The sequence below is a fragment of the Castor canadensis genome, chromosome 11 (genome assembly GCF_047511655.1).
Source record: "Castor canadensis chromosome 11, mCasCan1.hap1v2, whole genome shotgun sequence".
Lineage (NCBI taxonomy): Eukaryota > Metazoa > Chordata > Mammalia > Rodentia > Castoridae > Castor > Castor canadensis.
This window is the reverse complement of record NC_133396.1, coordinates 63,729,043-63,754,513: the sequence shown is the minus strand read 5'-3', so window position 1 is coordinate 63,754,513 and position 25,471 is coordinate 63,729,043. Positions and strand designations below refer to the sequence as shown.

Sequence of the window (25,471 nt, the reverse complement as noted above, 5' to 3'; positions counted from 1 at the left end):
GTTTTTTTACTTAGGATGTTCTCTGTGCAGCTTCTATGTCTAAGAAAGTATTTTCCTTCAGTTTATTTCACCTTTGTGAAGAGGATTCAAAATTGTGTGATTTCACTAAAGCTCAGTGTGGAATACCTAATCCTAGCTTGACAGGCAGATTGCACACCTAAAACTGAGCAATCAGAAATACCATAGCTGGGAAATAATTTGTTTGCAAACTAAATCCTGGGGTATACAGGCCTCCAGAAAATGAAAAGTTTAAGTCTGATAGGTGGTTACTGCCTTATCTTCATGAAGGAGGAGGAATAAACCAACTGGTCCTTCCTGGAAGCTCAGTGCCTAGTATATAGTATGCAGTCAACAACCTGTTTGCATTTGAGCAGCATGCGAATAAAACTTTCCTTGCTATATACCTCCAGAAAAGCAGGTGTAAAATTGAAACAGAAAGTTCAGGGACATCCTCTAGCCCCTTCCACAGTAGTTTTAATCCAAATATATTTGTCACGAAAATTAAAATGGAAATGATTCCCCAAACTGCTTTCAGGGAGAATTTTCTTCTAGTTTCAAATTCAGCTCTGAAGGTTTGACTCCATGTTCTTTTCTCAGTTTGTAAGAAGAGGCCTTATCAGCCACTTGCAACTTATATATACAAATATCATCAACACAGCAAGTAAGTTATTAACATTAACACTAAATTCATAGGAACTATATTTTTAAGGATTCAGGACAAAAAGCAATACTGTTATTTAAAAAAAAAAAAAAGTCTTGCTTTTTTTTTGCCACTAACTCACTAAGTAACTCTCCAAAGATATTTAGGCCAGTCCCCTATCTACTTAGAGGAGAGAAGTTCATATTTGAGCCTGGGTTCCTCTAGTTGTAACTATCTGTAAGATAGAGCCAATTTAGACCAAAGACAAAATCCCCAATAATGTACTATCACTCCCTTCAAGGTTCTAAATCACCATGCACAGAAACTGATGAAAAATGGTGCTTGGCCATGTGCTAGAAATTTAAAGATTATTATATCAGGCTGGAAGACAAATTAACTTCCTGCCCTCAGTTTCTTCTTTAAAGTTTGTAAAATTCTTCATAAGATTCCCCTGTGCATCCTTTGGCATCATGTACTGTTTATACAGAAAGAATCCCACCACTTGCTTTTGAGACCTGCATCCTAAAACCAAAGTAGGTCATGACATATCCTATAAGTTATCATTTATTGATTGATAGAGCACCCATCACATGATTGAGGTGCTTTACAATACAGTAAACATCACAACAGAACTTACATAGTTAAATACAATCAACAAATTACAGCACTAAAAAAAATAACTGGAATGAAGCAACATTATGTCAAATTCAATGCTGAGAAGCGCAGTACAGAAAAGCAGTCCCACCAAACTGGAGACCAGCAAAGATGCAGCACAGGCACCACAACCCAAAGTAGGCAGATTTGTAGAGGGTAGTGAGCAGGTAAACTGAAGTTTCCATCAGAAAGAAGACCATTTCAGATGCTGTGACTCCCAAGTGATCACAAAACTAGTTACAGTAACCTCACAAACATACCACTTTGTAATGACAAGATAATCAACCTCATATGGATTTCAACTCAAAAGGTCAGAAAGCCACTGAAATCATCCATCCCATTACAAACTGACTGAAATCTATAAGCATTTATAAGAACTTAGAGTAAATTTAGCAAACAGCCAAAAGTTCTGTAACTCGAAGGACTAGGTAGATAGTGTTGGTGGTTGTTGTAGGTTGGGGAAAAAATTATTTTTCTAAAGCAGAGAAGAATCACCTCACACTAATGAGGCACTGGTGGGACAAAGGCCACCTGGTCCAGTGTCACCTGAGTGTGAGTTTCATATCGAATGTATAGGCTTATTTAAATTCACACTGTCAAGTGAACACTGGGAAAGGCACAAATGATATCTCTGACAGGAAAAGAAGTCCCAAGATCTAGCAAGACTGGGTTTCAGTTTGTAGCATGGTCGGGATACCAGGTGAAAAAAAAAAAAAAAAAAAAACACGGGAGGGAGGCACTTCCTCCTGGCTCTACCTCCCTTTCACGACCCCCACCCCCTGCCACACACACACACACACCAGCCCCAGAGAACCACGGTTATCTCAAAGTTCAGAAATAGTTGTCCCTGAGTTACTAGATCATTCACTGCTTGTTGAGCAGTTCTATTCCAGGTTTTAACTGGAGATTGCTAGCAGAATTATAGCCAATAAATAGGAGAGCAAAATTCCAACTCCATGCTGCCAATGCAACCACCATGTGGACAGTTTCTGATTTAAGAGTAAAAAGGATTCCATTCCAAGTTCCTTCTAGGAGTGCAGTAGCACTGTGGGACAATTTTTAGTTTCTGAAGAAAAAAAAAAAATACAAAGTTCTTGAAGAAAATTGGTCTCCAACAAATCAAAATTTTCAGTCACTACAGATTTGTGGGTTTTTATAATGCTTCAGAGCAGAGAACAGACTGGGATTTAGAAAAATCACTCTACAGTGACTACATTTGCTTCTGCTTAAAAAGGACTTATAAGACCTGGGCCTTTGGCAGGAATCCTTTCACTCTTCTAAGCATTTCTCCAAACCCCAGAGTAGTGATGCGCCAGTTCTCACAAACATCATGGCCTGTGTGGTACTGTCGTAAGTTCTATCACTTACATGCCAAACACTACTTCCCACTCTCAACCTCACCACACTGCACACACTCTTACCGACTGCTGAAGTTGTTTAAAATACTGCATGTGAAATATGCTCAAGCATTAATCAAATCTAAGTGTGCAATGACAATGACAGAATCTGTATGTCAATTAGCGTGTTTACCCCTGTGAGACTTTTAGATTCTCTTAGAATCTAGTTCTAGATAGAACCCAAAACATACAACTGCTATGGTCATGTAATTTTTCAAGTATTAAGCTTGTTTGCATAGGAATCAACCTGAGATTTTTCTAAACTGCACTTCTCTAGCATTTAGTATGTAACCTTCATTCAACACAATAAAAGCCAACAACTTGACAATTATTGGAAAAAAAATTGTATTTTGGAAGAACTCACTACATAAGGTGACAGAATTCCAAAATCAAATTACATGAAAATATACATCGCAATTTCTTTGTACAACAGGTGAGAAAAATCTGCAGTATATAAGAATAGAGGCAAAGAAATATGAAGGACTAAGGAGAAGGGTATGAAGGCCAATAGCATTCTTAATAGTAAATCCAGAAGTAGAAAGCCTGTAGCTGTGCATGCTTTATTTATCCAACTTTAACATTAGGTAACTTAGGGGCAAAAATAAAACCGAATCAGAATTTTGAATCGTCTGCGATAAATTTCAGTAAATTGAATTTAGAACCTTTTTTTTTTTTAGTTCTAGGATGGTAGTGACTAGGTTCAAGAGCTCTTGACAGCCAGAAAAATGTTATTGCTACATCTAATCCAAGAGAGGGTGCAATCAGAATACAAAAAGGACAAAGCACCTAGTGATGACCACTCCTCCGAGGTCATCATGAAAATCAAGCACTCACTTATTAAGTGTTCAGAATTTGAGCTAAATGACTTGAGAACTTTCTGGCAGAAAGAAGAGGAGTGTCAAAACAGAGAAGATAGAAAAGTTTAATAAGTGAAGAGTTTAATGAAGGCTCAGTGGTTTAAAGGAAATTAAATGGAAACTTTTCATCCTAATTGGTTTTCATCTGACATGCTTTAAGGAGTCTTTTTAAACTGATAAGAAACAATGAATGGAGAAAGAAAACCTGCTAAAATCTTTTAGAATTTACACGATTCTGACTCTACTACAAGAAAGCATTATTTGGTACAAGGTGTATTTGTGGATGTACATGAACAGTATATATATTATCCGGATCGTGTTGTGCTATGTACAGGTCTTTACAATTCTTCCTGAAGGTTAAAACAGTTCATTAGAATTCAAAATGCGTAATCATCTGTAAGTTGGCACTTGTTAGGCTCTTGTCAGCATTGATAACTGGCATGTTTTATTGCAGCCCAGTTCCAGCCAGTGTTTGCCAACTTGTTACAACAGAAGTCCAGCAATAGGTGGGTAGAGTGCAGGAAAAACAGTGCCATGTTTCTCAATTGGAGACCTACGACAAAACAAACAGCATTATATAATGAATTTATAAATCACAAAAGAATTAACTCGCTAGAATTATTTAATCATTAGAATTTTTATATATGTTCTAGTTCTTTCACAACAAATCACTTTATTTTAAGCTCACTCTTGTGCTTGGCCATTACAGTAGCCACCAGCCACACATGTGACTATTTAATTTTAAATTTAAATGAATTAATATTAAATACAATTTAAAATTGTTCCTCAGTTGCAATGGCCACATTTCTAGTGCTCAGTAGTCTCATGGGGCTAGTGGCTGCCCCAGTGGACAATGTAGATACAAAGTTCTATTATACAGCAATGATTTAGATTTTTGAATACTCCAATCACAAACAGAAGAATATTTAAATGTCAAGTGACTTGGGAATTTAGAAATTTTGAGAATGTGTAGAGAACTCTAAAATCACCACATTTACCAACTTGCTAAATTATAGCCAATTCTTTTTTTTTTGGGGGGGAGGGGTCACAGATTTTGAACTCAGGGCCTTTTGCTTACTTGGCAGGTACTCTACCCACTTGAGCCACGCCCCAGCCTTTTTTGTTTTGGACCATGATTCCCCCTAACTGCAGCCTCTCCTACATAGCTGGATTACAGATGTGCACTGTGATGCTTCACTTATTTGTTGAGATGGGGTCTAGCTAAGTTTTTGCCCAGGCAGAATCCTCTTGATTACCACCTCCCTGACAACAACATCTAACCCAGCTAACTCTTTAGGTTCAGTTCAAACCCTTTCTCCATGGAGCCTCCCACACTTGACCAACCATCCCAATGAAAGTTCTAATGGTTTTGTATCTGCTGGTCTCACATCCTCAATTAGACTAGAAGTCAAGGAAACATGGAAATAAAAACCAATACCATCTTATCGAATGCTCATGATGTGCCAAGCAGCGTATCAAGTGCTTTATGAACTCATCTCAGTTATACAATCATTGTATGAAAGAATTCCACCCTCTACAGAGAAAAGCAAGGCAAACTCAATTTCCTATTCTAAAAGTTAGGAGAAAACTGGGTTTAGGTTTTAAAAGTCCCACTTGACGACTTTTCAGAGCCTTTATTTAAGTGTGCTGTGGGTATGGGGCAGGGAGATGAAGGCAGCAAGAAGAGAATGCAATTATTAACACCACATCTTTCAACCACATGTTCCCAGAACTCAGAAACCCCTATCTCCTACCAAGTACCATTTTGGATGAACAGAAAGCAATGGCTGAAAGTTAAAGTGATAAAATTTTAAACTTCTGAAACACAGGCCAAATTATCAAATGAACTAAACTTTAGGAGTTTAGTTCAAAGTTTGGTTTATCTTCTAAAGCCCAGAGTGAAGTTATTTACAATCACCCAAACTCAACTATACCAAAAGCTCTGTTGGAGGATGAAGAAAGCTGAGAGGCTGTGGCCCTACATGTGCTGGCTCCGTAATTTAGAGTACCTCTGAGAAGAGATAATAAGAGGTGCAATTACTGCTAAATGGCCTCTGAGGAAAAGCATGAAATACACCAGGTATGAATATATTACCTTGCCAGAATCAAGTCCTACCATATGTACCCAGACACACATATGCACATACATCTTTCATGAGAAAATATAAAGACACATACTGAAACGACAAAAAATGGAATGGAATGGGAAATGTAGCTTTTGCATAGTATTATTTGAATATTTTTCCATACTAAACCACACCCAAATTAATCCCTAACCATTAAATATCCCAGGGCTAAAAGAGAACTGGATACAGTATGGGCATCCAATTATTATTCTCATATAATATAAACCATGAGAAATTTCAGGGCCACAAAAGAATCATTTAAAACTGTTTCCAAATAATTTTTTAAGGGAAAACACCCCAGAGATGACTGACTACTCAAAATCACATACACATAAAAGGCAGCCCAGTCTTTTAACAGCAAGGACCCAGCTTTAAAGAGCATTAGCTTCACCAATGGGAGATGAAAAATCTATTCCACTCCCTTTGAATAAAATTTATTCCCAACACACCTGGTGCTTGTAATCTACTATTCAGGAGGGAGAGAGCAGGAAGATTGTGGTTCAAGCCCAGCCTGGGCAAACAGTTCACAAGACCCTATCTTGAAAATACTCAAAACAAAACAGGGCTGGAGGAGTGGCTCAAGTGGTGGAGTACCTGCCTAGCAAGCATAAGAGTTCAAACCTCAGTATGGCCAAAGAAAAACACTCCCAAACAGAGGAAAGCACACAGTACAGAAAAGGCAAGTTTGTCATTCTCTTCCCTAGAAAGATAAATATGAAAACTGAATTACCCATTTCACTCTAAATAATGGCTCTCTCCTGAAAATGTCATTTGCATTTTTGTAAGCATATCTTACTGGTAACTTAAAATACACCTGCCTGTTGTCCAAAGTCCTTGTTTTTAATATTAACTGGACTTAACAGCAGTTTGTACCTATTGTTTACCTCAAACATTCTCTTAATTATTCTTGTGTCCTTAACCTGTAAATCTGGAGGTGGTTTCTGTGGAGCTGCATAACCTTGTCTTTTTGTTTTGTTTTTCTAAAAGACCTAAAAAATACAAAGCAGACCAGTGTGTTCCCAAATAAAAACCAGTTATTAATGTTAAAGCCAATAATAAAAGTAATTTCTCCCTCAAAGGAAGTACTCCAATAATCTCAATCATTCAAGTAAAAGCAATGCATGAGGAAAATGGCTACTTGTCAAGAAACGTGCTCCACTACCTTCACACAAATGCTGCCAAAATGTTCTAATTCATCCTATGCTGTCACCTAATGCACTCTCCACCCCTCAACAACCCAGTGTCTTTCCCCAAAAACTGAACTGTCATGACATTGGCACACACCCACACCCACTTCCTGTCTGAGATCTCTTAGCTTCCTTTCTTCTGACCAAGCCAGTCATTTGTTTCTGTCTCTTTTTCCTGTCCCCTAAATGTGGAAACTGTCCAAGATGCTGGCCTTGGCTCTGGTAAGTACTGTTCTCTACACCAGTAACTCTTTATCTCTACTTGAGACTTCCCATGTCATCCAGTAGTCTGACTTCTAACCTCTGTCCCAACCATTCAATATTTAGTTTTACCTGGACCTCTTAAATCCATGCTCTCTACTTCTACTTAGGTCTTAATGTAGGTGAACTTTACTTTTTTAAATGCCTGGGCTACACCAACAGGTCTTTATTGACCAGGATATACATCTATGGTATTCTTTGTATCCTTTTCCTTCCAAAGAGAAAGAACATTATCTTTGCAGTGGTAACTGATAAATAAATGCTAATTAGCAAAAACTGAAATGAGCTTATGGCTGCCTGTTTTTGGTGTTATATCAAGATAAAAACTTTACTCCATAATAATATGCAACCATCAACAAAGAAGTAAATATTAAACTAGCAAAATCTCAAAAGACAATGTTAAATAAAAAGTACAGAACATATAGTATGTTTGCACCCACATCACATAGTCAGATAGATATGTATGTGAGCTGGGGAGATTTCTAAAAGATGAAACTATTATTAGTGGTTACTTCTGCGAGAACTGGGAGACTGGTACAGCACATACGGCATGCACAAGGCCCTGGGTTCAATTCCCAGTGGAAGGGGGAGGGAGGAGGAGAGAAATTCAGTTGAGTTATTCACCTGCATAACAACCAATTTCCTTTCCTCCTGTATCTATTATCTATTCATATCAATTCCATTTGTGTGTATGTGTATATATACATATGTATATATACACATATATAAAAGTTATATAACTTTTATAGAAGCAGGCTGAATATTCTAGATAGAATTCCTGAATATTATATATAGAGCAAATCTTTTCCTACTGTGTTGCTTGCCTTTATTTTCTCTTGACATAATATCTAAGTGTTGGGATTTGATATAGCCGAATATACCTAACTTTTTTCCTATTATGGTTGTATTCTTTGTGAGTTGTCTAAGGAATTCCTCTCTACTTTGATACTCTCCTTTAATTTGTTCTGATAGCTTTATCGTGTTTATGCTATATATTTCTAAACTTACGGTAGACAGTTTAGTGCCACCATACCTCTCCCTCAACAAATCACTAGTACAAGTGCATAGTGATTTGTTAACAGCTGGTACCCTAAAAGAAAAAGGGTAAGTCCCTGCAGCATATTGGATAGAGTTTTCACCAAACATAGGTGGTGATCAGAAGGTTCAATAACTTGAGAAGCCTTAAATTTATAGCAAATGTTGAAAACAATCCTTAAATGATCCAAGTATAAATTAAGTATGTGGTTCCCCTAGAATAACTTACTCAGAATGTAGTACCAAACAGGAAGTGGAGAAAATATGGCTGCTTTAGAGGAACAGAACACATGTACATAGCCATATATAAACTTGCTTGTGAGAAGTTACTCTGGAATCACACATCACATCTACAACTAGGCAAATCTTCTTTCTTACTATGTTGGGTAGTGCACAATGCCTAGTATCCACAGATACTTAGGGAGTGATTTGCTTACATATGGTTCACTGGGAAGTGCTCTCTAAAGAATAGGTGGAGGGGAATAAGCTTAGAAGGGGATGAACTAATGGAGGAGCTAGCTGAAACAAAGGTCTCAGTCAATCCCACATTGGAATGGACTTTCAGGGAACTCCTAAAGACTATAGGGACCACATTCCAATCACCAGGAAGGGGGATAATCTGGGCAAGTCATGAGGGCAGTTCCCAGAGAGCGGCACAGTTGTGCTTTACCTGTAGGCAATGTTCCCAGCTTCTCTAGGTGAGGTGACCGTAATATCTACAATACCTAGGCTCCTCCTCTTATTCCCTCAATTGCTTCCTTTGATGAAGCCAACTGCCATGTAGTGAGCTGACCCGTGCAGAGGGTCCATGTGACGAGACCTGAAAGAAGACTCTGACCAATGGCAAGGCAGTGTCTGAACAGTGAAGACCTCTGTTTTCTAATAATGGAAGTTTTACTGCTACTTAACCCAAGATTCATTTCACTTTTTTGTTAGTGCCTGTACTTTGTTCAATGTAGACTATTTTAAAAGGTTTTTTTTTTCCTTTTTGGTAGTACTGAGATTCCAACTGAGGGCCTCACAGTTGCTACGCAGGTGCTCTACCCATTTGAGCTACTCCACCAGCCCTTTTTGGTGTTGAGTATTTCTGAAATAGGGTCTTGCTTTTCCCCTTCCATATGGCTTATTGTATTCCTCTTCATTTCCTTGTTGTCATCAAGCTCCTTCCTGACTGGAAAACAGATATGGCCCAAAAGAACAAGCCCTGAGAGTACTCTTGTTCTTAAGAGGGCATAACACCCATAAGGAATCAATGCAATGAGCTCAGCTTTGCACAACTGATACGGCAGTTGTGCCCATGATGGATATCCAGGACAAAGGACAGCCATGCATGAAAGATACTCAATACCAGGAGATTAAGCTCATAGTCTAATAACAAGAACTTGATCTAAGATGGTAGCAAGCAAGAACCAGAAAAGCAAAAAAGGCAAAGGTGGGGGGGGGGGAGGGCGGGCAGGATCAGACATAAGGACCACAACTAAATGTGAGGGAGTATCAGATGTAATGACAATGAAATCCGGACAGAATTATGAGCAAAATACAAAAGAGAGGAGATATAAACAAGACGGTGAAACAAGTAATTTGAACACTGTAAGGTTACTTCTACATCTGGTGATAAGAGGAAAGAAATACAGTTTTGGTATTTCGGGTTAAAATAAGGAAATAGAAAAACACATATGAATCTTTTCAGAAACGAGATATCAAACTCAAACAGGATGAGTGGTAGGTAGTCTTTAGACCTACTTCTTTCACCTTTGCATTTGATACATTTGATCTAAAAATAACAAAGTGAAGACAGTGTGATGCTGGTTCAAGGACAGACAAGTCAACCTATGAAAAACAGAAAAGCTAAAAGCAGACCAACACATATGTGAGTGATTTTATAGCATAACTGGCATTGGGTATCAGTGGGGAAGGAAAAGCATAGTCAATAATAAATGATGTAGTCAACAGATACTTTGGAGAACACGGGGGTGAAGTTCAATCTCTACCTCATACCAGGCATGAAAATCAATTGCAGTGGACTCAACAGATACATAGGGCAAATTTGCAAATAAAATACAAGATAATATAAAATAGTACCTTTCTTGTGGCAAGGAAGGCAAAGTGTTAACTAAGACACAAAAGTAAAATCCATAAAGGAAAGGATAGTACATTTAATTATATTAAAATTAAGAGCCTTGGTTCACCCAATCCTATTATAACAAGAGCAAACTGACAAGCATACAAATCAACAATCACAGAAAAATAGTCCAAATCCATGAACAGGTATTTCACCAAGGAAACTTCAATGGTCATACCCATGAAATAATTTGTGATAAATGTGCAATTTCTTTCTTTCTTTTTTTTTTTTTGGTGGTTCTGGAGTTTGAACTCAAGGCCTCACGCTTGCTAGGCAGGTGCTCTTTAACTTGAGCCACTCTGCCAATCCTATTTTGTGTGTGTGTTGGGTATTTTTGAGATAGAGTCTGGCAAACTATTTGCCCAGGCTGGCTTCGAACCATGATCCTCCAGATCTCTGCCTCTTGAGTAGCTAGGATTACAGGTGTGAGCCACAGGTGCCCGGGATAATGTGTAATTTCATTGTAGCTAGTGCAACACACATTAATAACTATCCATCATATCACAGCATTCAGCTTTTAAGAACATTAGATGGGTGATAATACAAAATGTTGGAAAGGATAGGAAGCAACATCAGTCTTTATCTTTGCCAACAGGACATACAGATGGAAAACAATTTGGCAGTGTCTAGTCAAAATGATGTAACATTACATTTTATTGTTAAAATATCTTTAACAATAAAAACTCTACTCCTAGATATATACCCTAGAGAACTGTAATGGTACAGTGAAGCAGGAAATAAGGACAGCCACACTGCAAACATTAAGAGGCAGAAAAAACACACTACCACCCCAATCAGAAAACAGCAACAGTAAGTATGAAAAGGAGAGAGGTAATTTATTTTATGAAATACTATACAACAGTGAAATAGATGAAGTACAGCTAAGTGCACCCAATCAATTAATCAATAAGTTAATCAATAAATAATAGTAATAAAAGTTAGTGACTCACAAGAGAATACATCTATTATAGTTCCACATATATAAAATTCAAAACTATGTAATACATTAAAAAACACAGACTTGACTAAAAAAACTGTGAATGGCAAAAAAACTAGAATTAAGAATCTAACAGGCTGGTCTCAGTGGCCAAGCCTGCAATCCTAGCTATGTGGGAGGCAGAGTTCAGGAGGACTACTGTTCGAAGCCAGCTCAGGAAAAAGTTCATGGGCCACATATCAACCAATGTCTTGGCAAGGAGGCACACCTTTCATCCCAGCTATGTGGGAAAACATAAATACAGGAACTGTAGGCCAGGACAGCCTGGGCATAAAGTGAGACCCTATCTAAAAAACTGCCAACATAAAAAGGACTGCAGAGTGGCTCAAGTAGTAGAGTGCCTGCTTAACAGGCACAAGGCCCAGAGTTCAACGATCACTACCACAAAAATATTTATGATTAATACTGGGGATATAAAAGGTTGGATTTTTCTGATTTGAGACAAGATCTCACTTTGTAGTCAAGGCTAACCTCAAACCTGAGATCTTCCTCTGCCTCAGCCTCCAGAATGCTGGATCTGCAGATGTGCCAGCATGTTATTTCATAGTTTTTATCACCTCAGTATTTCATTCAAAGAATAAAAAGCAGGTTGTCAGTCCATCTATATTATGCCCTCTTCTAAGGTAGATGGAGGACATCCATCTTTGACTTCTTGTTAAACCTAAAACGAAACTTACCCATAGATGTTATACAATAAGAGAAATTTTTCCTTCTGGCCCTATCAGTAAAGACCAAGGAGGTAAAAGACCATCCAAATAAAAAAGGAACATGTTAATAGTGTTGGTTGTATAATATGAAATAAGATCTTTAAAAAACAGTAGGAAATAAGTTGGGGGGGTGGGGAGAAATGATGCAAACATTGTATGCACATATGAAGGAAAAAAAAAAAGTAGGAAAAAATGTGAGCTATCCTTTACCATACATAATATTCAGTATAAGAAGATGCAAGAGACATCAGTGCCCAACAGTAGTCATGATGCTATGTGGACTCCAGGTAAAATGGAAGAAATTAAACTGAAATAAAAACTTTATTATTAGAAATTTAACCACTAGTGAAAAGAAATATACCATCACCTTATCAGTGTTTTAATATAGAATATCTTGTTAAATACAGTTGGGTGTCCTAAAAAAGAAAACAAGCAAGTTGTACCGTAACACTGAGAAGCTGGCAGAGTATCTATCTTATAATACTACAGGAGAAAAAAAAAAAAAAAAAAGACTGAAGCCTTAAAAACAACTTCCTTTACATCACACAAGCATTAACATAGCATTTACAAAAATGCAGAAGAGCAGTATGATTTTGAACTTACCCTGAAATAAGTGAAGTTACTAGCTGCTTAATAAATGTCACTCGAATGCAGTCTCTTGGCTTTTTCTTACACAACGGGCAACTTTCCTTTTAAATTCTCCATTTCTGTCTTCCCTCCATTCTTTCTATAGATACAAAAAATAGTATCAAATGATTTCATATAATCTCTTTTAGCCTCAAATACCTTTTTAAATTCTGAATGTAATCCTTGATTAATTCAGAAATTTAAAAATGTTAGAAAGTTGATGAAGCAGAAAATCATTCAAAAAGTACATTTGTAAGACACTCTCCTGGGATATGGAGGTAGAAATGGGCAATGCTAATCACCTCTACAGGAAAAATTCTCATTCACAGAGTAAAAGCCATAGAAGAGAAGTTTCAGTTTTGAATTATACTAATAGGAAAGCTGCAATATACAAATAAGGCATTCCAAACTATCTGAAAGATTACCAATTTTCATTCTCACTGGAAACAATCAGAAAACAAAGTCAATATAGAAGTGTCTCCTCTTGCTGGTGTCTCACAGGTTGAGGCCAGCCCTGGCCAGACCCCATCAACAAAGTAACTGGAGCAAAACAGACTAAAGGCGTGACTCAAGCAGTAGAGTACCTGCTTTGTGAGCTTGAAGCCCTGAGTTCAAACCCCAGTCTCACCTCCCACCACCACCCAAAAGTCTCCTCTCTAAGGTAGAAGAGGTGTGCTATATTGAGAGTAGGTGCTCATATTGAGCTGGGGGAAAAGAAGGGACACACAGATGATGTGTCATTGTTCCTCTCCAACATATGGAAATGGAACACACATTAGCTCCAGCAATTTCAATGGGAGCAGAGCTGATTTTACCCAGCATGTAGGTAGCAGGAAATGCTCACACAAAAATGCCCATGGTATTTCTTTGAATACCATCCATTTAGGCACAGAAAAGACTAGAAATCTTCCATTCTTACCATGCAAAGGAAAAGAATTTTTTTAAAAAAAACTTTTGCCCTCAGAGTAATAAGCCAATCCTCACACAAGCTATGTGTTCAACTGTACTGCTGATATGTACAGAGATTACTCTGGAAGTATGGAGGAAGGGAACTGACTCAGGTTAGAGGACCAAGCAGGTCATTTAATCATCAGGCAGGTCTGGGGAAGAGACTTTAATATTTTGGAGACAACTGAGGAAAATAACATAAACTGGGCATTTTGGGTATCTCTAGAAATTATAATAAATTGGATTTAAAATAATACAGTGGTCATGGAGAGTACTTTGATTGTTCTCATGTTTGTTGAAGTATTTACAGGTGAAATGTTATAATGTCGGTAATCACCTCATTTTCCTTTCTTTTTTTTTTTTTTTCGAATAGGGTCTCACTATTCAACCAAGGCTATACTTGAACTCACTATGTAGCCCAGGCTGGCCTAGAAATCAAGATCCTTTTTTTTTTTTTTTCCTCCTGCCTCAGCCTCCCAAATGTCTCATTTTCATTTTTAAGGAAAAGAAAGAAAAGGGCAGTTTTGGTCAAAAGGGAAAGGGAGCTGGAGGAGTGGCTCAAGTGGTAGAGCACCCGCCTTGCAAGCACAAGGCACTGATTTCAAACCCCAGCACTGCAAAAAAAAAAAAAAAAAAAAAACTCCACAAAAAGGGAAAGGGACAATCTCAAGAAAAAAGGAGACCCAAAAAACAAACATAAATACTATTACAGAGAGAATTAAAGCTGAGTGCAGGGAGATCAGAAAGAAAACCATTAGGGTAATGTACAAAAGCAGCAAAAAGGAGTCAGGTCAACAGCAGAGGGGTAGAAAGGAGTTCGAGGCATGTAACATGACTGTCGACTGAGCAAAGGTAACTTCTAGGCAAAGTGTACATTGGTAAGGACTAACACAGCTACCAATTGTTGAGTCCACTGTGCCATGTACTGTGGATCATCCGACAGGGGATGTTTATCATACCCATTTTATACAGAGAAAGGAATTCAATGTAGCAAAATTGACACCCTATTAAATGATAAAATTGGAAAGAGGTATAAAAAATTCTCAGCATCAATGAAAATGGCAAGGAAGTGATTCAATAATGGAGGATGTTTTAGAAGATGAAAATTAGGTGTCATTGTTTGAAAATACGCAGCAGGAAAGTCTTAATGGAACCAGAATAAAGAAGGAAAAGAGCCAATGAATTAAAACCACACACTGGAGGTGTGGCTAAAGTAGACAAAGTCCTGGGTTCAATCCCCAACAAAAAAATTTTAAAAAGAAAGAAAAGAAATAAAATCCCACAGAAGCTAAAACTTAGAAATAGCAAATCTGAGAAGAACCTAAAAAGTATGTTGGAAAGTTTGTAGTCAGACACCGGTGGCTCACTTCTATAATCCAGGCCAATGGGGGCATAAAAGTTTGAGAGACTGCTTTCTCAACCAATAGCTGGGTGCTGTGGCACACCAGCTACTGGGAAACTGAGATAGGGAGGATCAGTTCCAGGCTACCCTCCATCTCAATAGAAAAAAATCTGGGTGTGAGGCTGGCGGAATGGTTCAAGTGGGGTTATCTAGCAAATAACCCCAGTCCCACCAAAAAAATTTTTTAATTTGTATACTCACATCCACCACTATCCCAAATGTTAATAATATCTTAAATTAACAATGATATGTAGATTTTATATAAATATACCAAATAGCACTACAAGTAGGGATGCTAGTGTGAATACTGGTGCCAAAACCACGTACCCCTTCACTTGGCTTTTAAATGACAGCATCTTAACCCAAACTTTACCTTCAATTTAGTATCTAGTTTGCCATCCACCCATCCATTCTAAAGTTCCAGTCTGCTTTCCCTGATCCTCAATTTTTAATCATGAATGGAAGTTGTTGAGAAAGAGTGTCAGACTATGTAATAACAGGAAAACTGACCCCAGAGAAAGAGATTTCAAAAGGTGATCTTTTTAAAACCTAAAACACTCAAAAACTGGGCTGCTCAAGTGGTAGCCTAGCCAGCATGAGGCCCTGAATTCAAGCCCCAGTACCACCAAAAAAAACCCCTACTAAACTCATTAGAGTGGTGAGATTTCAGGTCAAATGAATTGAAATACTAATGAAGCACTTATTTTAAAAAACTAAACACAATACTGTCAAAATGAAAATTCAAAAAAAATTAAAAATTGACATTATTGAGGTGAGGACATGGCTCAGTGGTAGAGTATATATCAGGTAAAGATCACCACACACACACACACACACACACACACACACACACACACACACACACACACACACACACACACCAACACAATTTTAGATGAAAAAGATAATACAAGGGAAATCAATCTGAAGAAATTCTCCAAAATAACTATAAAGAAAATTTTCCAGAAGTGAAGTCTTTAAACTCAAAGGATACATACCAAATACAAGGACAAAAAATTAAGAATTCACAAAATTCTATGAAATTTTAGAAGACTAAGAATGAAGAAAAAGGGCTGGTGGAGTGGCTAAAGTAGTAGAATGCCTGCCAACAAGTGTTCAAGCCCTCATACTACAAAAAAGAATGAACAAAAAAAAGCTAAAGGAAAAGACCACTTAAAAATGGAGAAGAGGGCTGGGATGTAGGTTGGTGGTATAGCACTTGCCTAGCATGTGCGAGGCCCTGGGTTCCGTCCCAGCACCAAAAAAAAAAGACCTCTCCCCAAAAAATGGAGAAGAATGAGGAGCTGGAGGCAGGGTTCAAGTGGAAGAGTGCCTGCCTAGCAAGCACAAGGCCATGAGTTCAACCCCAATAACACACACATACACACACGGAGTGCCATGGAAAAAAAGGAAAAGAATCAGCCTAGCATTGACTTTTAAATAATAAAAGCTGAAACATAAATTCTGTGTAAATTTTATTTACCCCACTATAATTCTATAAACCAAGTATCAATCAAGAATACTTTTCCTAAGTGACCTGAATCACGAAAGGACTTTAGATTTATTTCTCATATACTGTAAGGCATTATTCCAGGATGAAGTATCTAGGCAAGATAAGGAGGTTAACTCAGGAAAAAAAAAAAGATGTGAGATCCAGAAGAGTAGTGAGGGAAATCCAAGGGAGGTGGCTAGTAGCAGGCTAATCAATCTAACTTAGAGTCAGGATAGAGAAATTCAGAAGAAAGCTCTAACCCTAACTAGAAATACAGATTTAGTGCTGCCATTTTGTTCATTTTTCTGGTGGTTTTGTAAATTCTTTGTGATTAAGTAAGTTTCTCAACTAGTATGCTTTGAATGTTTACTTTGTATCTTTTGTGTATTTACTATAGGCTTTTGCTTCATAGTTACCATGAGACTTAACTATTTGTTTTTGCAGTGCTGGGAAATCAAATTCCAAGTCTTGCACATGCTACATGTGCTCTACCACTCTTGTATATCCCCAACAAGAACTTAAAAACTACATCGTTCACTGTTTTATGGTTCTTCTGTAGATCCTTTGTTTCTTGCTATCTCTGTCCATACTTTCACCCTCATATCCCTGCCCCACATTTAAAACTTCTGATGTCACAATTTATATCTTTTTATATTATGTATCACTTAACAATTATTGTAGCTATTATTACTTTCGCTGTAATAGTAAGTTCAAGACATGTATTGTATTCCTGATTTTAAGTGTTCTCACCACAAAAAATGGTGGTGATACTTACTAGTTCAAATTAAACATTCCACAATGTATACATATTTCATAATAACATACTGCACAAAACATAACTTTGTCAAAAAAGAAATACGGATATGTATACACACAGAGAAATCATAGATAATTGTATTTTAAGTTGAGTATTAGAACAGAGAAAGAAAGAAAGGGCAGAAGGTATAAGACGGATGCGTGTAATACACCTTACCGCAGCATCAACATTAGCAGGCGAGTCTCCATTAGGATCTGCCAGCATAGAAATGACACTAATCATGATGGTTTCCACAGTGTGGATAGGGAGCCAGCGTTCCTCTGGCTTCTCATAACCATATTTATCCTCTCCAGGCTCATGAAGAATAGAAATGCAAACATCACCATTTTTATCAACTGTAAAATTAGAAAATAAGAGTCTTGTTTAATACATCACTAATTCAGTTATACATAAATTACCAATTACAAGCATGATCCTGATCCACAAAACACCTGTATAAAGCATTATTTATATAAAGAAGATTTCAAAAGTGGAATCTGTTAACTTTTGGAGAAGGTTATAGATCTTAGCAAAAGCATACCTGGCAAACCCACAAACGCAAACTTATCTTTTTCCATTTGGGTAAAACCTTAACTATCTAGCATGTATGTGGTGCTTAACATTTATACGTAGTAAACACAATGTAAATAGATAGATGGCAAACAGAAAGTCCATTTATCATTTGCAGTAAAGATATGATCTAAAATATGAGAAGTTGAATTTCATATAATTGTTTCCTGGTTTCACCACTAACTTAGCTTTTGTTGTTGGTGTTTTTTTTTGTTTGTTTGTTTCGAGACTGGATCTTGCTATAGCAAAGACTGGCACCAAACCTGAGATACTCCCAGAAGTTGGGATTACAGGCATCTGCCACTACACTTGGTTCAGACCACTCATTTACTGATTTAAATTGGTGACAGTCAAAGGTCTAGAAATATTCCTGAGAAAATGCACCTAATGTAGAAATATATTTTTTAAATCACATAGAAACAAAAGTGTATTGAGGAAAATTCACAAAAGGGATATGGCATATTACCCATAAAAATCTGTCAATACGTAAGATATTCATGAGGTCTCTTCTAAAATTCAAGTCCTGAGTTCAAACCCCAGTTGCAACCTCCCCAGACAAATTAAGTCTATTTTGAAATTCAAGACACCAATTAATAATCACTTGAGTTAGTAAGAAAACATCTTGTTTTTAAGAGAAACATGCTGACATCTTACTTTGGAATGGTTCGGCAATAAAATAAAATATTAGTCACCTCCCCCACAAAAAGTTGAAGTATTCACCTACAAAACCATTTACTCACCACATAAAAACCCCATTAATGAAGCTAACTTTTCTTTTCTTTGCAGTACTAGGGTTGGAACTCAGGGCCCTGAGCTTGCTAGGCAGATGCTCTACCATCTCAGCCACTCTATCAGCCCAAAAAACTAACCTTTACGATAAAAATTTCCCTCTCTTTAAAAAAAGAAGAAAAAGAAAAAAGGTATAATTTGGGGGGGAGGGATTTTTAGAAAGGAAAATTTAAATAAAATTGATTGGTACAAAAACTTTCATTCAAATTTCTAGCTTCTATAAATTAGCAATGATATTTATGAAGAGGAATAATTGTAAAACCTATTTTCCACCCCATCAGTATGGGTAACCAGAATCAACATACACATAATGCTCTATTAATCCAAAAGATACTTTTGGAACCTCTAGTATATGCCAGGACCATACATGACAAGGAGGTACAGTAATGACAGATAAAGCAAGTTGCCTTCAATATTTTATATGTAAGCTTTTTGATACTTAGGGTTCCTCTTCCCAACCCTTTTGAACCTGCTAGTAAAATCTATTAACTGAAAACATGAAAAGGTAAGAATAACACCATAAAGTTCAGCACAAAAATTTATGGAGTATTATTCTGTGATGTTTTCATTACTTATTGCAAAATAAGGATTTTTTTTCTTAGTCACTTTCTTTAAAAACATCACAAATGTTTGTACAGAATTCTATCAGAAAGAATCAATCTAAGATCCTTTTGTAACACCAATTTTTTATTTGATTGTTGACTTGTCATACATTAGTAATACAAGAATTTCACTGTGGTAATTCCAAAATGGTGTACCTTGATCTAGTTCAACCCTGCATTATATTCCCTTTCCCCTCTCCAGGTTTCCCCCTTTCAAACAGTGTTTTGTGGGATTCATTATGCTGTCTTCATATGCATATATGCAGTGTACTTCCATTTTCTTCACCCCTTAGTATCCTTTTCTTTCTTCCTGCTAATCTCCTCCCACAGTCCCCCATAAATAGTCATGTCCTTTTATCATCATCTTAGGTCTAGGTTTCACAAAAAGAGCAACATCAGCAGCATCAGGCCTCTTGAGCCTGATGTTAGAAACTGTTATCATTAATCTAAGATTTAGAAGATTTATCTTCTTAAGAACACAATTTAGAGCTGGCAGAGTGGTTCAAGCAGTAGAGTGCCTACCTAGCAAGCAAGTGGCTATGAGTTCAAGCCACAGTATCACCAAAAGGAATGAAGAGGAGGAATGAAGTTTAGATTAATACCTTACTACCAAATTACATTTAAAAACAATTATATCAATTTGTACAGCCAACAGCAATATGAGGTGTGATCACATTGCTGATTCACTCAGGATTATGGTTTTGGGTTTTTTTGTTGTTGTTTTGTTTACTGGGGGAAGAATTAGGGGTTTTTTTGTTTGTTTCATTTTTTGTTTTGTTTTTCGATAGTAGATTCTGAGTTCAGGGCCTCTACCTCAAGCCCAGGATTAAGGTTTTTCTATACTGATACTGTTTAATTCCCATGCCCAAGCTGTTTTAATTAGTTTTTTCCAAATGCTTTTGGGGTAACTTTCCATGTATTTCCTCTTTTATGAAGTGTCTATGTACTCAGTTTAGATTTACTCACCAAAATGCTTCTTGGTACCTCCTATATAATTTGCCTGTTACTTTTACCTTTCATTTCAATGCTCTTTAGAGTTGGCTTTATTCCTGATAAGAGATCCACTTAAAAATCCTAGACTGAGCAGGACGCCTGTGGCACATGCCTACAATTCTAACTACATGGAAGGATGAGATTGGAAGGACTAAAGTTTGAGTCCAATCCAGACAAATGGTTTGTGAGACCCCCATCTCTAAAAGAAGCAGAGCAAAATGTACTGAAGGTGTGGCTCAAGCGGTAGAGCGCCACCAAAAATAATTAAGTAATTCCTACATTGTGTGGCGCTCTTTTTAGATCTTTTATTGTTATAAGACATAACTGTACGCGATAATGGGTTTCATTGTCATTTTTAAAAACATCATTCAATGTATTTATGTGTGTATGTGTGTGTGTGTGTGTGTGTGTGTGTGTGTGTATTTGAACTGGGGTTTGAGCTCAGTGCTTTGAGCTTGAAAAGCAGGCTTTCAGACTAAGCTACACCTCTAGTACATGTTTTGTTTAGTAAGAAAATTTTTTTTCTCCATAAAAGCTAGAAAACAGTCTTGGGATCAATTACTTAAAAGAAAACTCATCTATTTTATTTCCTTTCTCTTGAGGGCATACATCCAAAAGTATGAAAAGTTTACTTATGCTTACCATCTGTATTCACTCACTAGTTGAATAGTTTTTGTTGTTTTGTTTTCTTTTGAAAGCAGTATTGGGGCTTAAACTCACTCAGAATCTTGCACCTGCCAGGTACAAAATCCACTTTATGAATTCAGGGAAACTGTATAAACCAGGTAATCTGAGTTAACCTTTGGTTCACTAAGTGGATTTTACATAGCAACTCATCTTTAAAAAAAAAAAAACACACAATGTCATCACTTCATGTATCACAGTAATGAATGTTTTTTCAAGCTTAAAAAAAACAGAGTAGTTTATTTCATTTGACTCTATCAGTTACCTATGAGATAGTTGAGACAGTCCTTTTTTATAGCTAAGAATTCAGATAAAAGTTTAGAGTTATCCATGGTCTAAAAGGCGAGAAAATATAAAACAAAACTCCAGGTTTAAGTGTTTTGATGCTCTTTGTAATAGCATATCCTTAATTACCTGAGTTTGAATAATGCTGATTCAGTAACACTGAGAGTCTCCCAGACAGCTAAAAGGTACACATCTGTAATTCCAAAACTAGGGAGACTGAGGCAGGCAGATCTTAAGTTCAGGGTCAGCACGGGCATTGAACATCTTATCTCAAAAAAACAAACAAACCAAAAAAAAAAACCCACTGAAAAAAAACTAAAAAAAATTTTTTCCATCTGATCCATTAGTCCTTCGCTTTAAAAGAATCTAGTAAAAAGCCATGTGTATAATTAACATGATGAACTTTCTAAGAAAATCTTTACTGACAGGCTATAATATTTGCAAATGTAAAAGTAAAACTGGAAAAACTTACCATTTGGGTGCCAGATTTCTGTAATGAATTTCATTTTAGGAGGCCGGAGGGGATAATCTTTTGGGAAAGTGAGATGAGCCTTAAAAACACCACCTTCACTGGAAAAACAAAAACAAGTTCTTGCCTGTAAGTTCCTGCTTATAATTCACAAAATTATATTAAAGCAAATATGAGACAGGAATGTAGGCACTAACACTAAAAATAAAACTAATGAGTAACTCAGGTTCCCTACAATTATCTCAAAACACCCAGGTTAATAAACTACCTTATCAACCACTTTATTAAATTCTCAAAAGAGCAAGTAAAATGGAAGAAACAACTTGATAAAAGAGGCCTCCTCATCAGATCACATTACTGCTACAATTCTCTCCAGTGCACTTTACAACAAAATTCAACATAAAAGGCTAACCATCTTCTTTCAATTCTTCAAACACACCGAACTCTTTCTCATCTCAAAACTTATGGACATTTTTTTGTTCCCTGTCTGGAACAGATGTGCTTCTTTTATTCAACCATTTAACAAATATTTATTCCACATTATGTGTTAGATACTAGGAGTACAGCAGTGAAAACATGCAGTCTCTCAAGGAGTTTATATTCTATTGACTTTCCAGAGCAGTGCTCGTCAGGAGAACTTTCTACAATACTGATGATGTGCAATATTTGGAATGTCCAATGTGATACCCACCAGCCACTAGTATGACCTTGCGAAGCTGATGACCTGAATTTTTTAGTTTATGTAATCTTAAGAGTCACATGTGGCTAGTGACTACAGAACACTGATCTGCCATTTACCTGGGAATCATTGTTGAAATACTGTCAAGAGAAAATACAGAGTTGTATATGTTACTGATGGAAACCAAAGAGATCAAATCAACCTTGGAGGGCAAAAAATGACTAAACTGCTACCTTGTGACCATGGTACTAGGTATTTCCTGTTTAAAACACTCTTGTCCCATTGTTTTCTAATCAGTACTCAGCGTAACTGTTACCCAAAAGAATTCACTTGACTATTAATAGCTCTATTACACTGACTCTTTTTTGTCTTTTCTTGTCTTTTTCTTTTTTCTCCTACAGTACTGGGGTTTAAGCTCAAGGCTTCAGTCTTGCTAAGCAGGCATTCTACCACTTGAGCCAACCTCTAGTCCTTAATTCCTTTATTGTAACATCAATTCACACATCTGACTTTTTTATTGTTCAATGTGTGTTCCATCAAAGCAGGGTCATATCATTGTGATTGCTTCAGATCAGTGAGACATGGAATTCTCAGGTTATTAAATGTATGGTGTTTTTCCCCTTTCGTGAGACTGGGGTTTGAACTAAGCGCTTCACTCTTGCAAATCAGGCACTCTACCACTTAAGCCACACCTCCAGGCCAATTAAATGGTTTTCATACATTGATTATCTAATTATGCTAAGCACTGTTGTATGTAAAAGGATACAACAGAGAACAAAGAGTGAGATCATACTGGAACTTACTATTCTAAGATAGAAGAAAACTATCAATAAGTAATGTCAGGGGATGATAGGACAATCTAATGTTAAAATTTTTTAAAAGTATTTATAGAATAAGCTCATCTGTCTTTAAGAAGAAAGAGTGGTGTTTGTATGCAAACAGAAAAATGTCTAGAACCATGACATCAGTACATAATAATGGTTACCTTTAAAGTGTAGGATATGGGTTTCTTTTACTTTCTGCTTTGTACATTTCTACACAGCTTAAATTTTAATCACAAACCGCATATTTATTTTTATTACCTTATCTGATCATAAAACTGAGATGGGAGGGGGATATAGATTAAGTTTTAGGAAGAGAAGTAGATCATTAATATCAAATACTTCTGAATACTTAGAAAAGGCTCAAAATATAACCTCAGTGACACTATTCACACAATTTTAGTAAAAGCAGTAAGAAAACGAGCACAAAGCATTAAAGAGTGGGATGGTAAAGTATAAGTGTGATGAACAGGACAATTTGGACAAATGAAGGGGGACTTACAAATTTGTTTTTAAGCAGCATGGTACTGGCACAAAAACAGACATGAAGACCAGTGGAACAGAATAGAGGATCCAGATATGAAGCCACACAACTATAAGCAACTTATCTTTGACAAAGGAGCTAAAAATATACGATGGAGAAATAGCAGCCTCTTCAACAATAACTGCTGGGAAAACTGGTTAGCAGTCTGCAAAAAACTGAAACTAGATCCATGTATATCACCCTATACCAAGATTAACTCAAAATGGATCAAGGATCTTAATATCAGACCCCAAACTCTTAAGTTGATACAAGAAAGAGTAGGAAATACTCTGGAGTTAGTAGGTATAGGTAAGAACTTTCTCAATAAAACCCCAGCAGCACAGGAACTAAGAGATAGCATAGATAAATGGGACCTCATAAAACTAAAAAGCTTCTGTTCATCAAAAGAAATGGTCTCTAAACTGAAGAGAACACCCACAGAGTGGGAGAAAATATTTGCCAACTATACATCAGACAAAGGACTGATAACCAGAATATACAGGGAACTTAAAAAACTAAATTCTCCCAAAACTAATGAACCAATAAAGAAATGGGCACGTGAACTAAACAGAACTTTCTCAAAAGAAGAAATTCAAATGGCCAGAAAACACATGAAAAAATGCTTACCATCTCTAGCAATAAAGGAAATGCAAATTAAAACCACACTAAGATTCCACCTCACCCCTGTTAGAATAGCCATCATCAGCAACACCACCACCAACAGGTGTTGGAGAGGATGCGGGGAAAAAGGAACCCTCTTACACTGTTGGTGGGAATGTAGACTAGTACAACCACTCTGGAAAAAAATTTGGAGGCTACTTAAAAAGCTGGACATCGATCTACCATTTGATCCAGCAATACCACTCTTGGGGATATACCCAAAAGACTGTTACTCCAAAGGCACCTGCACATCCATTTTATTGCAGCACTATTCACAATAGCCAAGTTATGGAAACAGCCAAGATGCCCCAGCACTGACGAATGGATTAAGAAAATGTGGTATCTATACACAATGGAATTTTATGCAGCCATGAAGAAGAACGAAATGTTATCATTTGCTGGTAAATGGATGGAATTGGAGAACATCATTCTGAGTGAGGTTAGCCTGGCCCAAAAAACCAAAAATCGTATGTTCTCCCTCATATGTGGACATTAGATCAAGGGCAAACACAACAAGGGGATTGGACTATGAGCACGTGATAAAAGCGAGCGCACACAAGGAAGGGGTGAGGATAGGTAAGACACCTAAAAAACTAGCTAGCATTTGTTGCCCTTAACGCAGAGAAACTAAAGCAGATACCTTAAAGCAACTGAGGCCAATAGGAAAAGGGGAACAGGTACTAGAGAAAAGGTTAGATCAAAAAGAATTAACCTAGAAGGTAACACCCATGCACAGGAAATCAATGTGAGTCAATGCCCTGTATAGCTATCCTTATCTCAACCAGCAAAACCCCTTGTTCCTTCCTATTATTGCTTATACTCTGTCTACAACAAAATTAGAAATAAGGGCAAAATAGTTTCTGCTGGGTATTGGGGGGGGAGAGGGAGGGGGCGGAGTGGGTGGTAAGGGAGGGGGTGGGGGCAGGGGGGAGAAATGAACCAAGCCTTGTATGCACATATGAATAATAAAAGAAAAATGAAAAAAAAATTTGTTTTTAAGGAGATAAGAAGATGCCAGCAAAAGACTAGAGATAACAGGAAAAAAGAATAGTGACAAATTAGTTAGAAGTGGAAAGAAAATATAGGAAGTAGACAGCCCAACCATGAAAAAGAAAGATGTCTTTTCCTTTCCTGTAGGAAGACTAACA

The 25,471-nt window shown here is 37.0% G+C and overlaps 1 protein-coding gene across 2 annotated transcripts in view; it reads right to left on the bottom strand.

The window, feature by feature from the left end:
* Window positions 1-1,186: 1,186 nt before the first annotated feature.
* The window catches only part of Ube2g1 (ubiquitin conjugating enzyme E2 G1), a 96,447-nt gene continuing 72,162 nt past the window's right edge, over window positions 1,187-25,471 (bottom strand). For both annotated transcript variants that reach the window (XM_020163490.2, XM_074047156.1), the window contains exons 3-6: window positions 21,644-21,741; window positions 17,426-17,604; window positions 12,587-12,710; window positions 1,187-4,101 (exon numbers count right to left, since the gene is read on the bottom strand). In XM_020163490.2, the coding sequence (XP_020019079.2) occupies window positions 12,624-12,710; window positions 17,426-17,604; window positions 21,644-21,741 (364 nt within the window). In that variant the 3' untranslated portion in view covers window positions 1,187-4,101; window positions 12,587-12,623. The remainder of the gene's footprint in view (window positions 4,102-12,586; window positions 12,711-17,425; window positions 17,605-21,643; window positions 21,742-25,471) is intronic.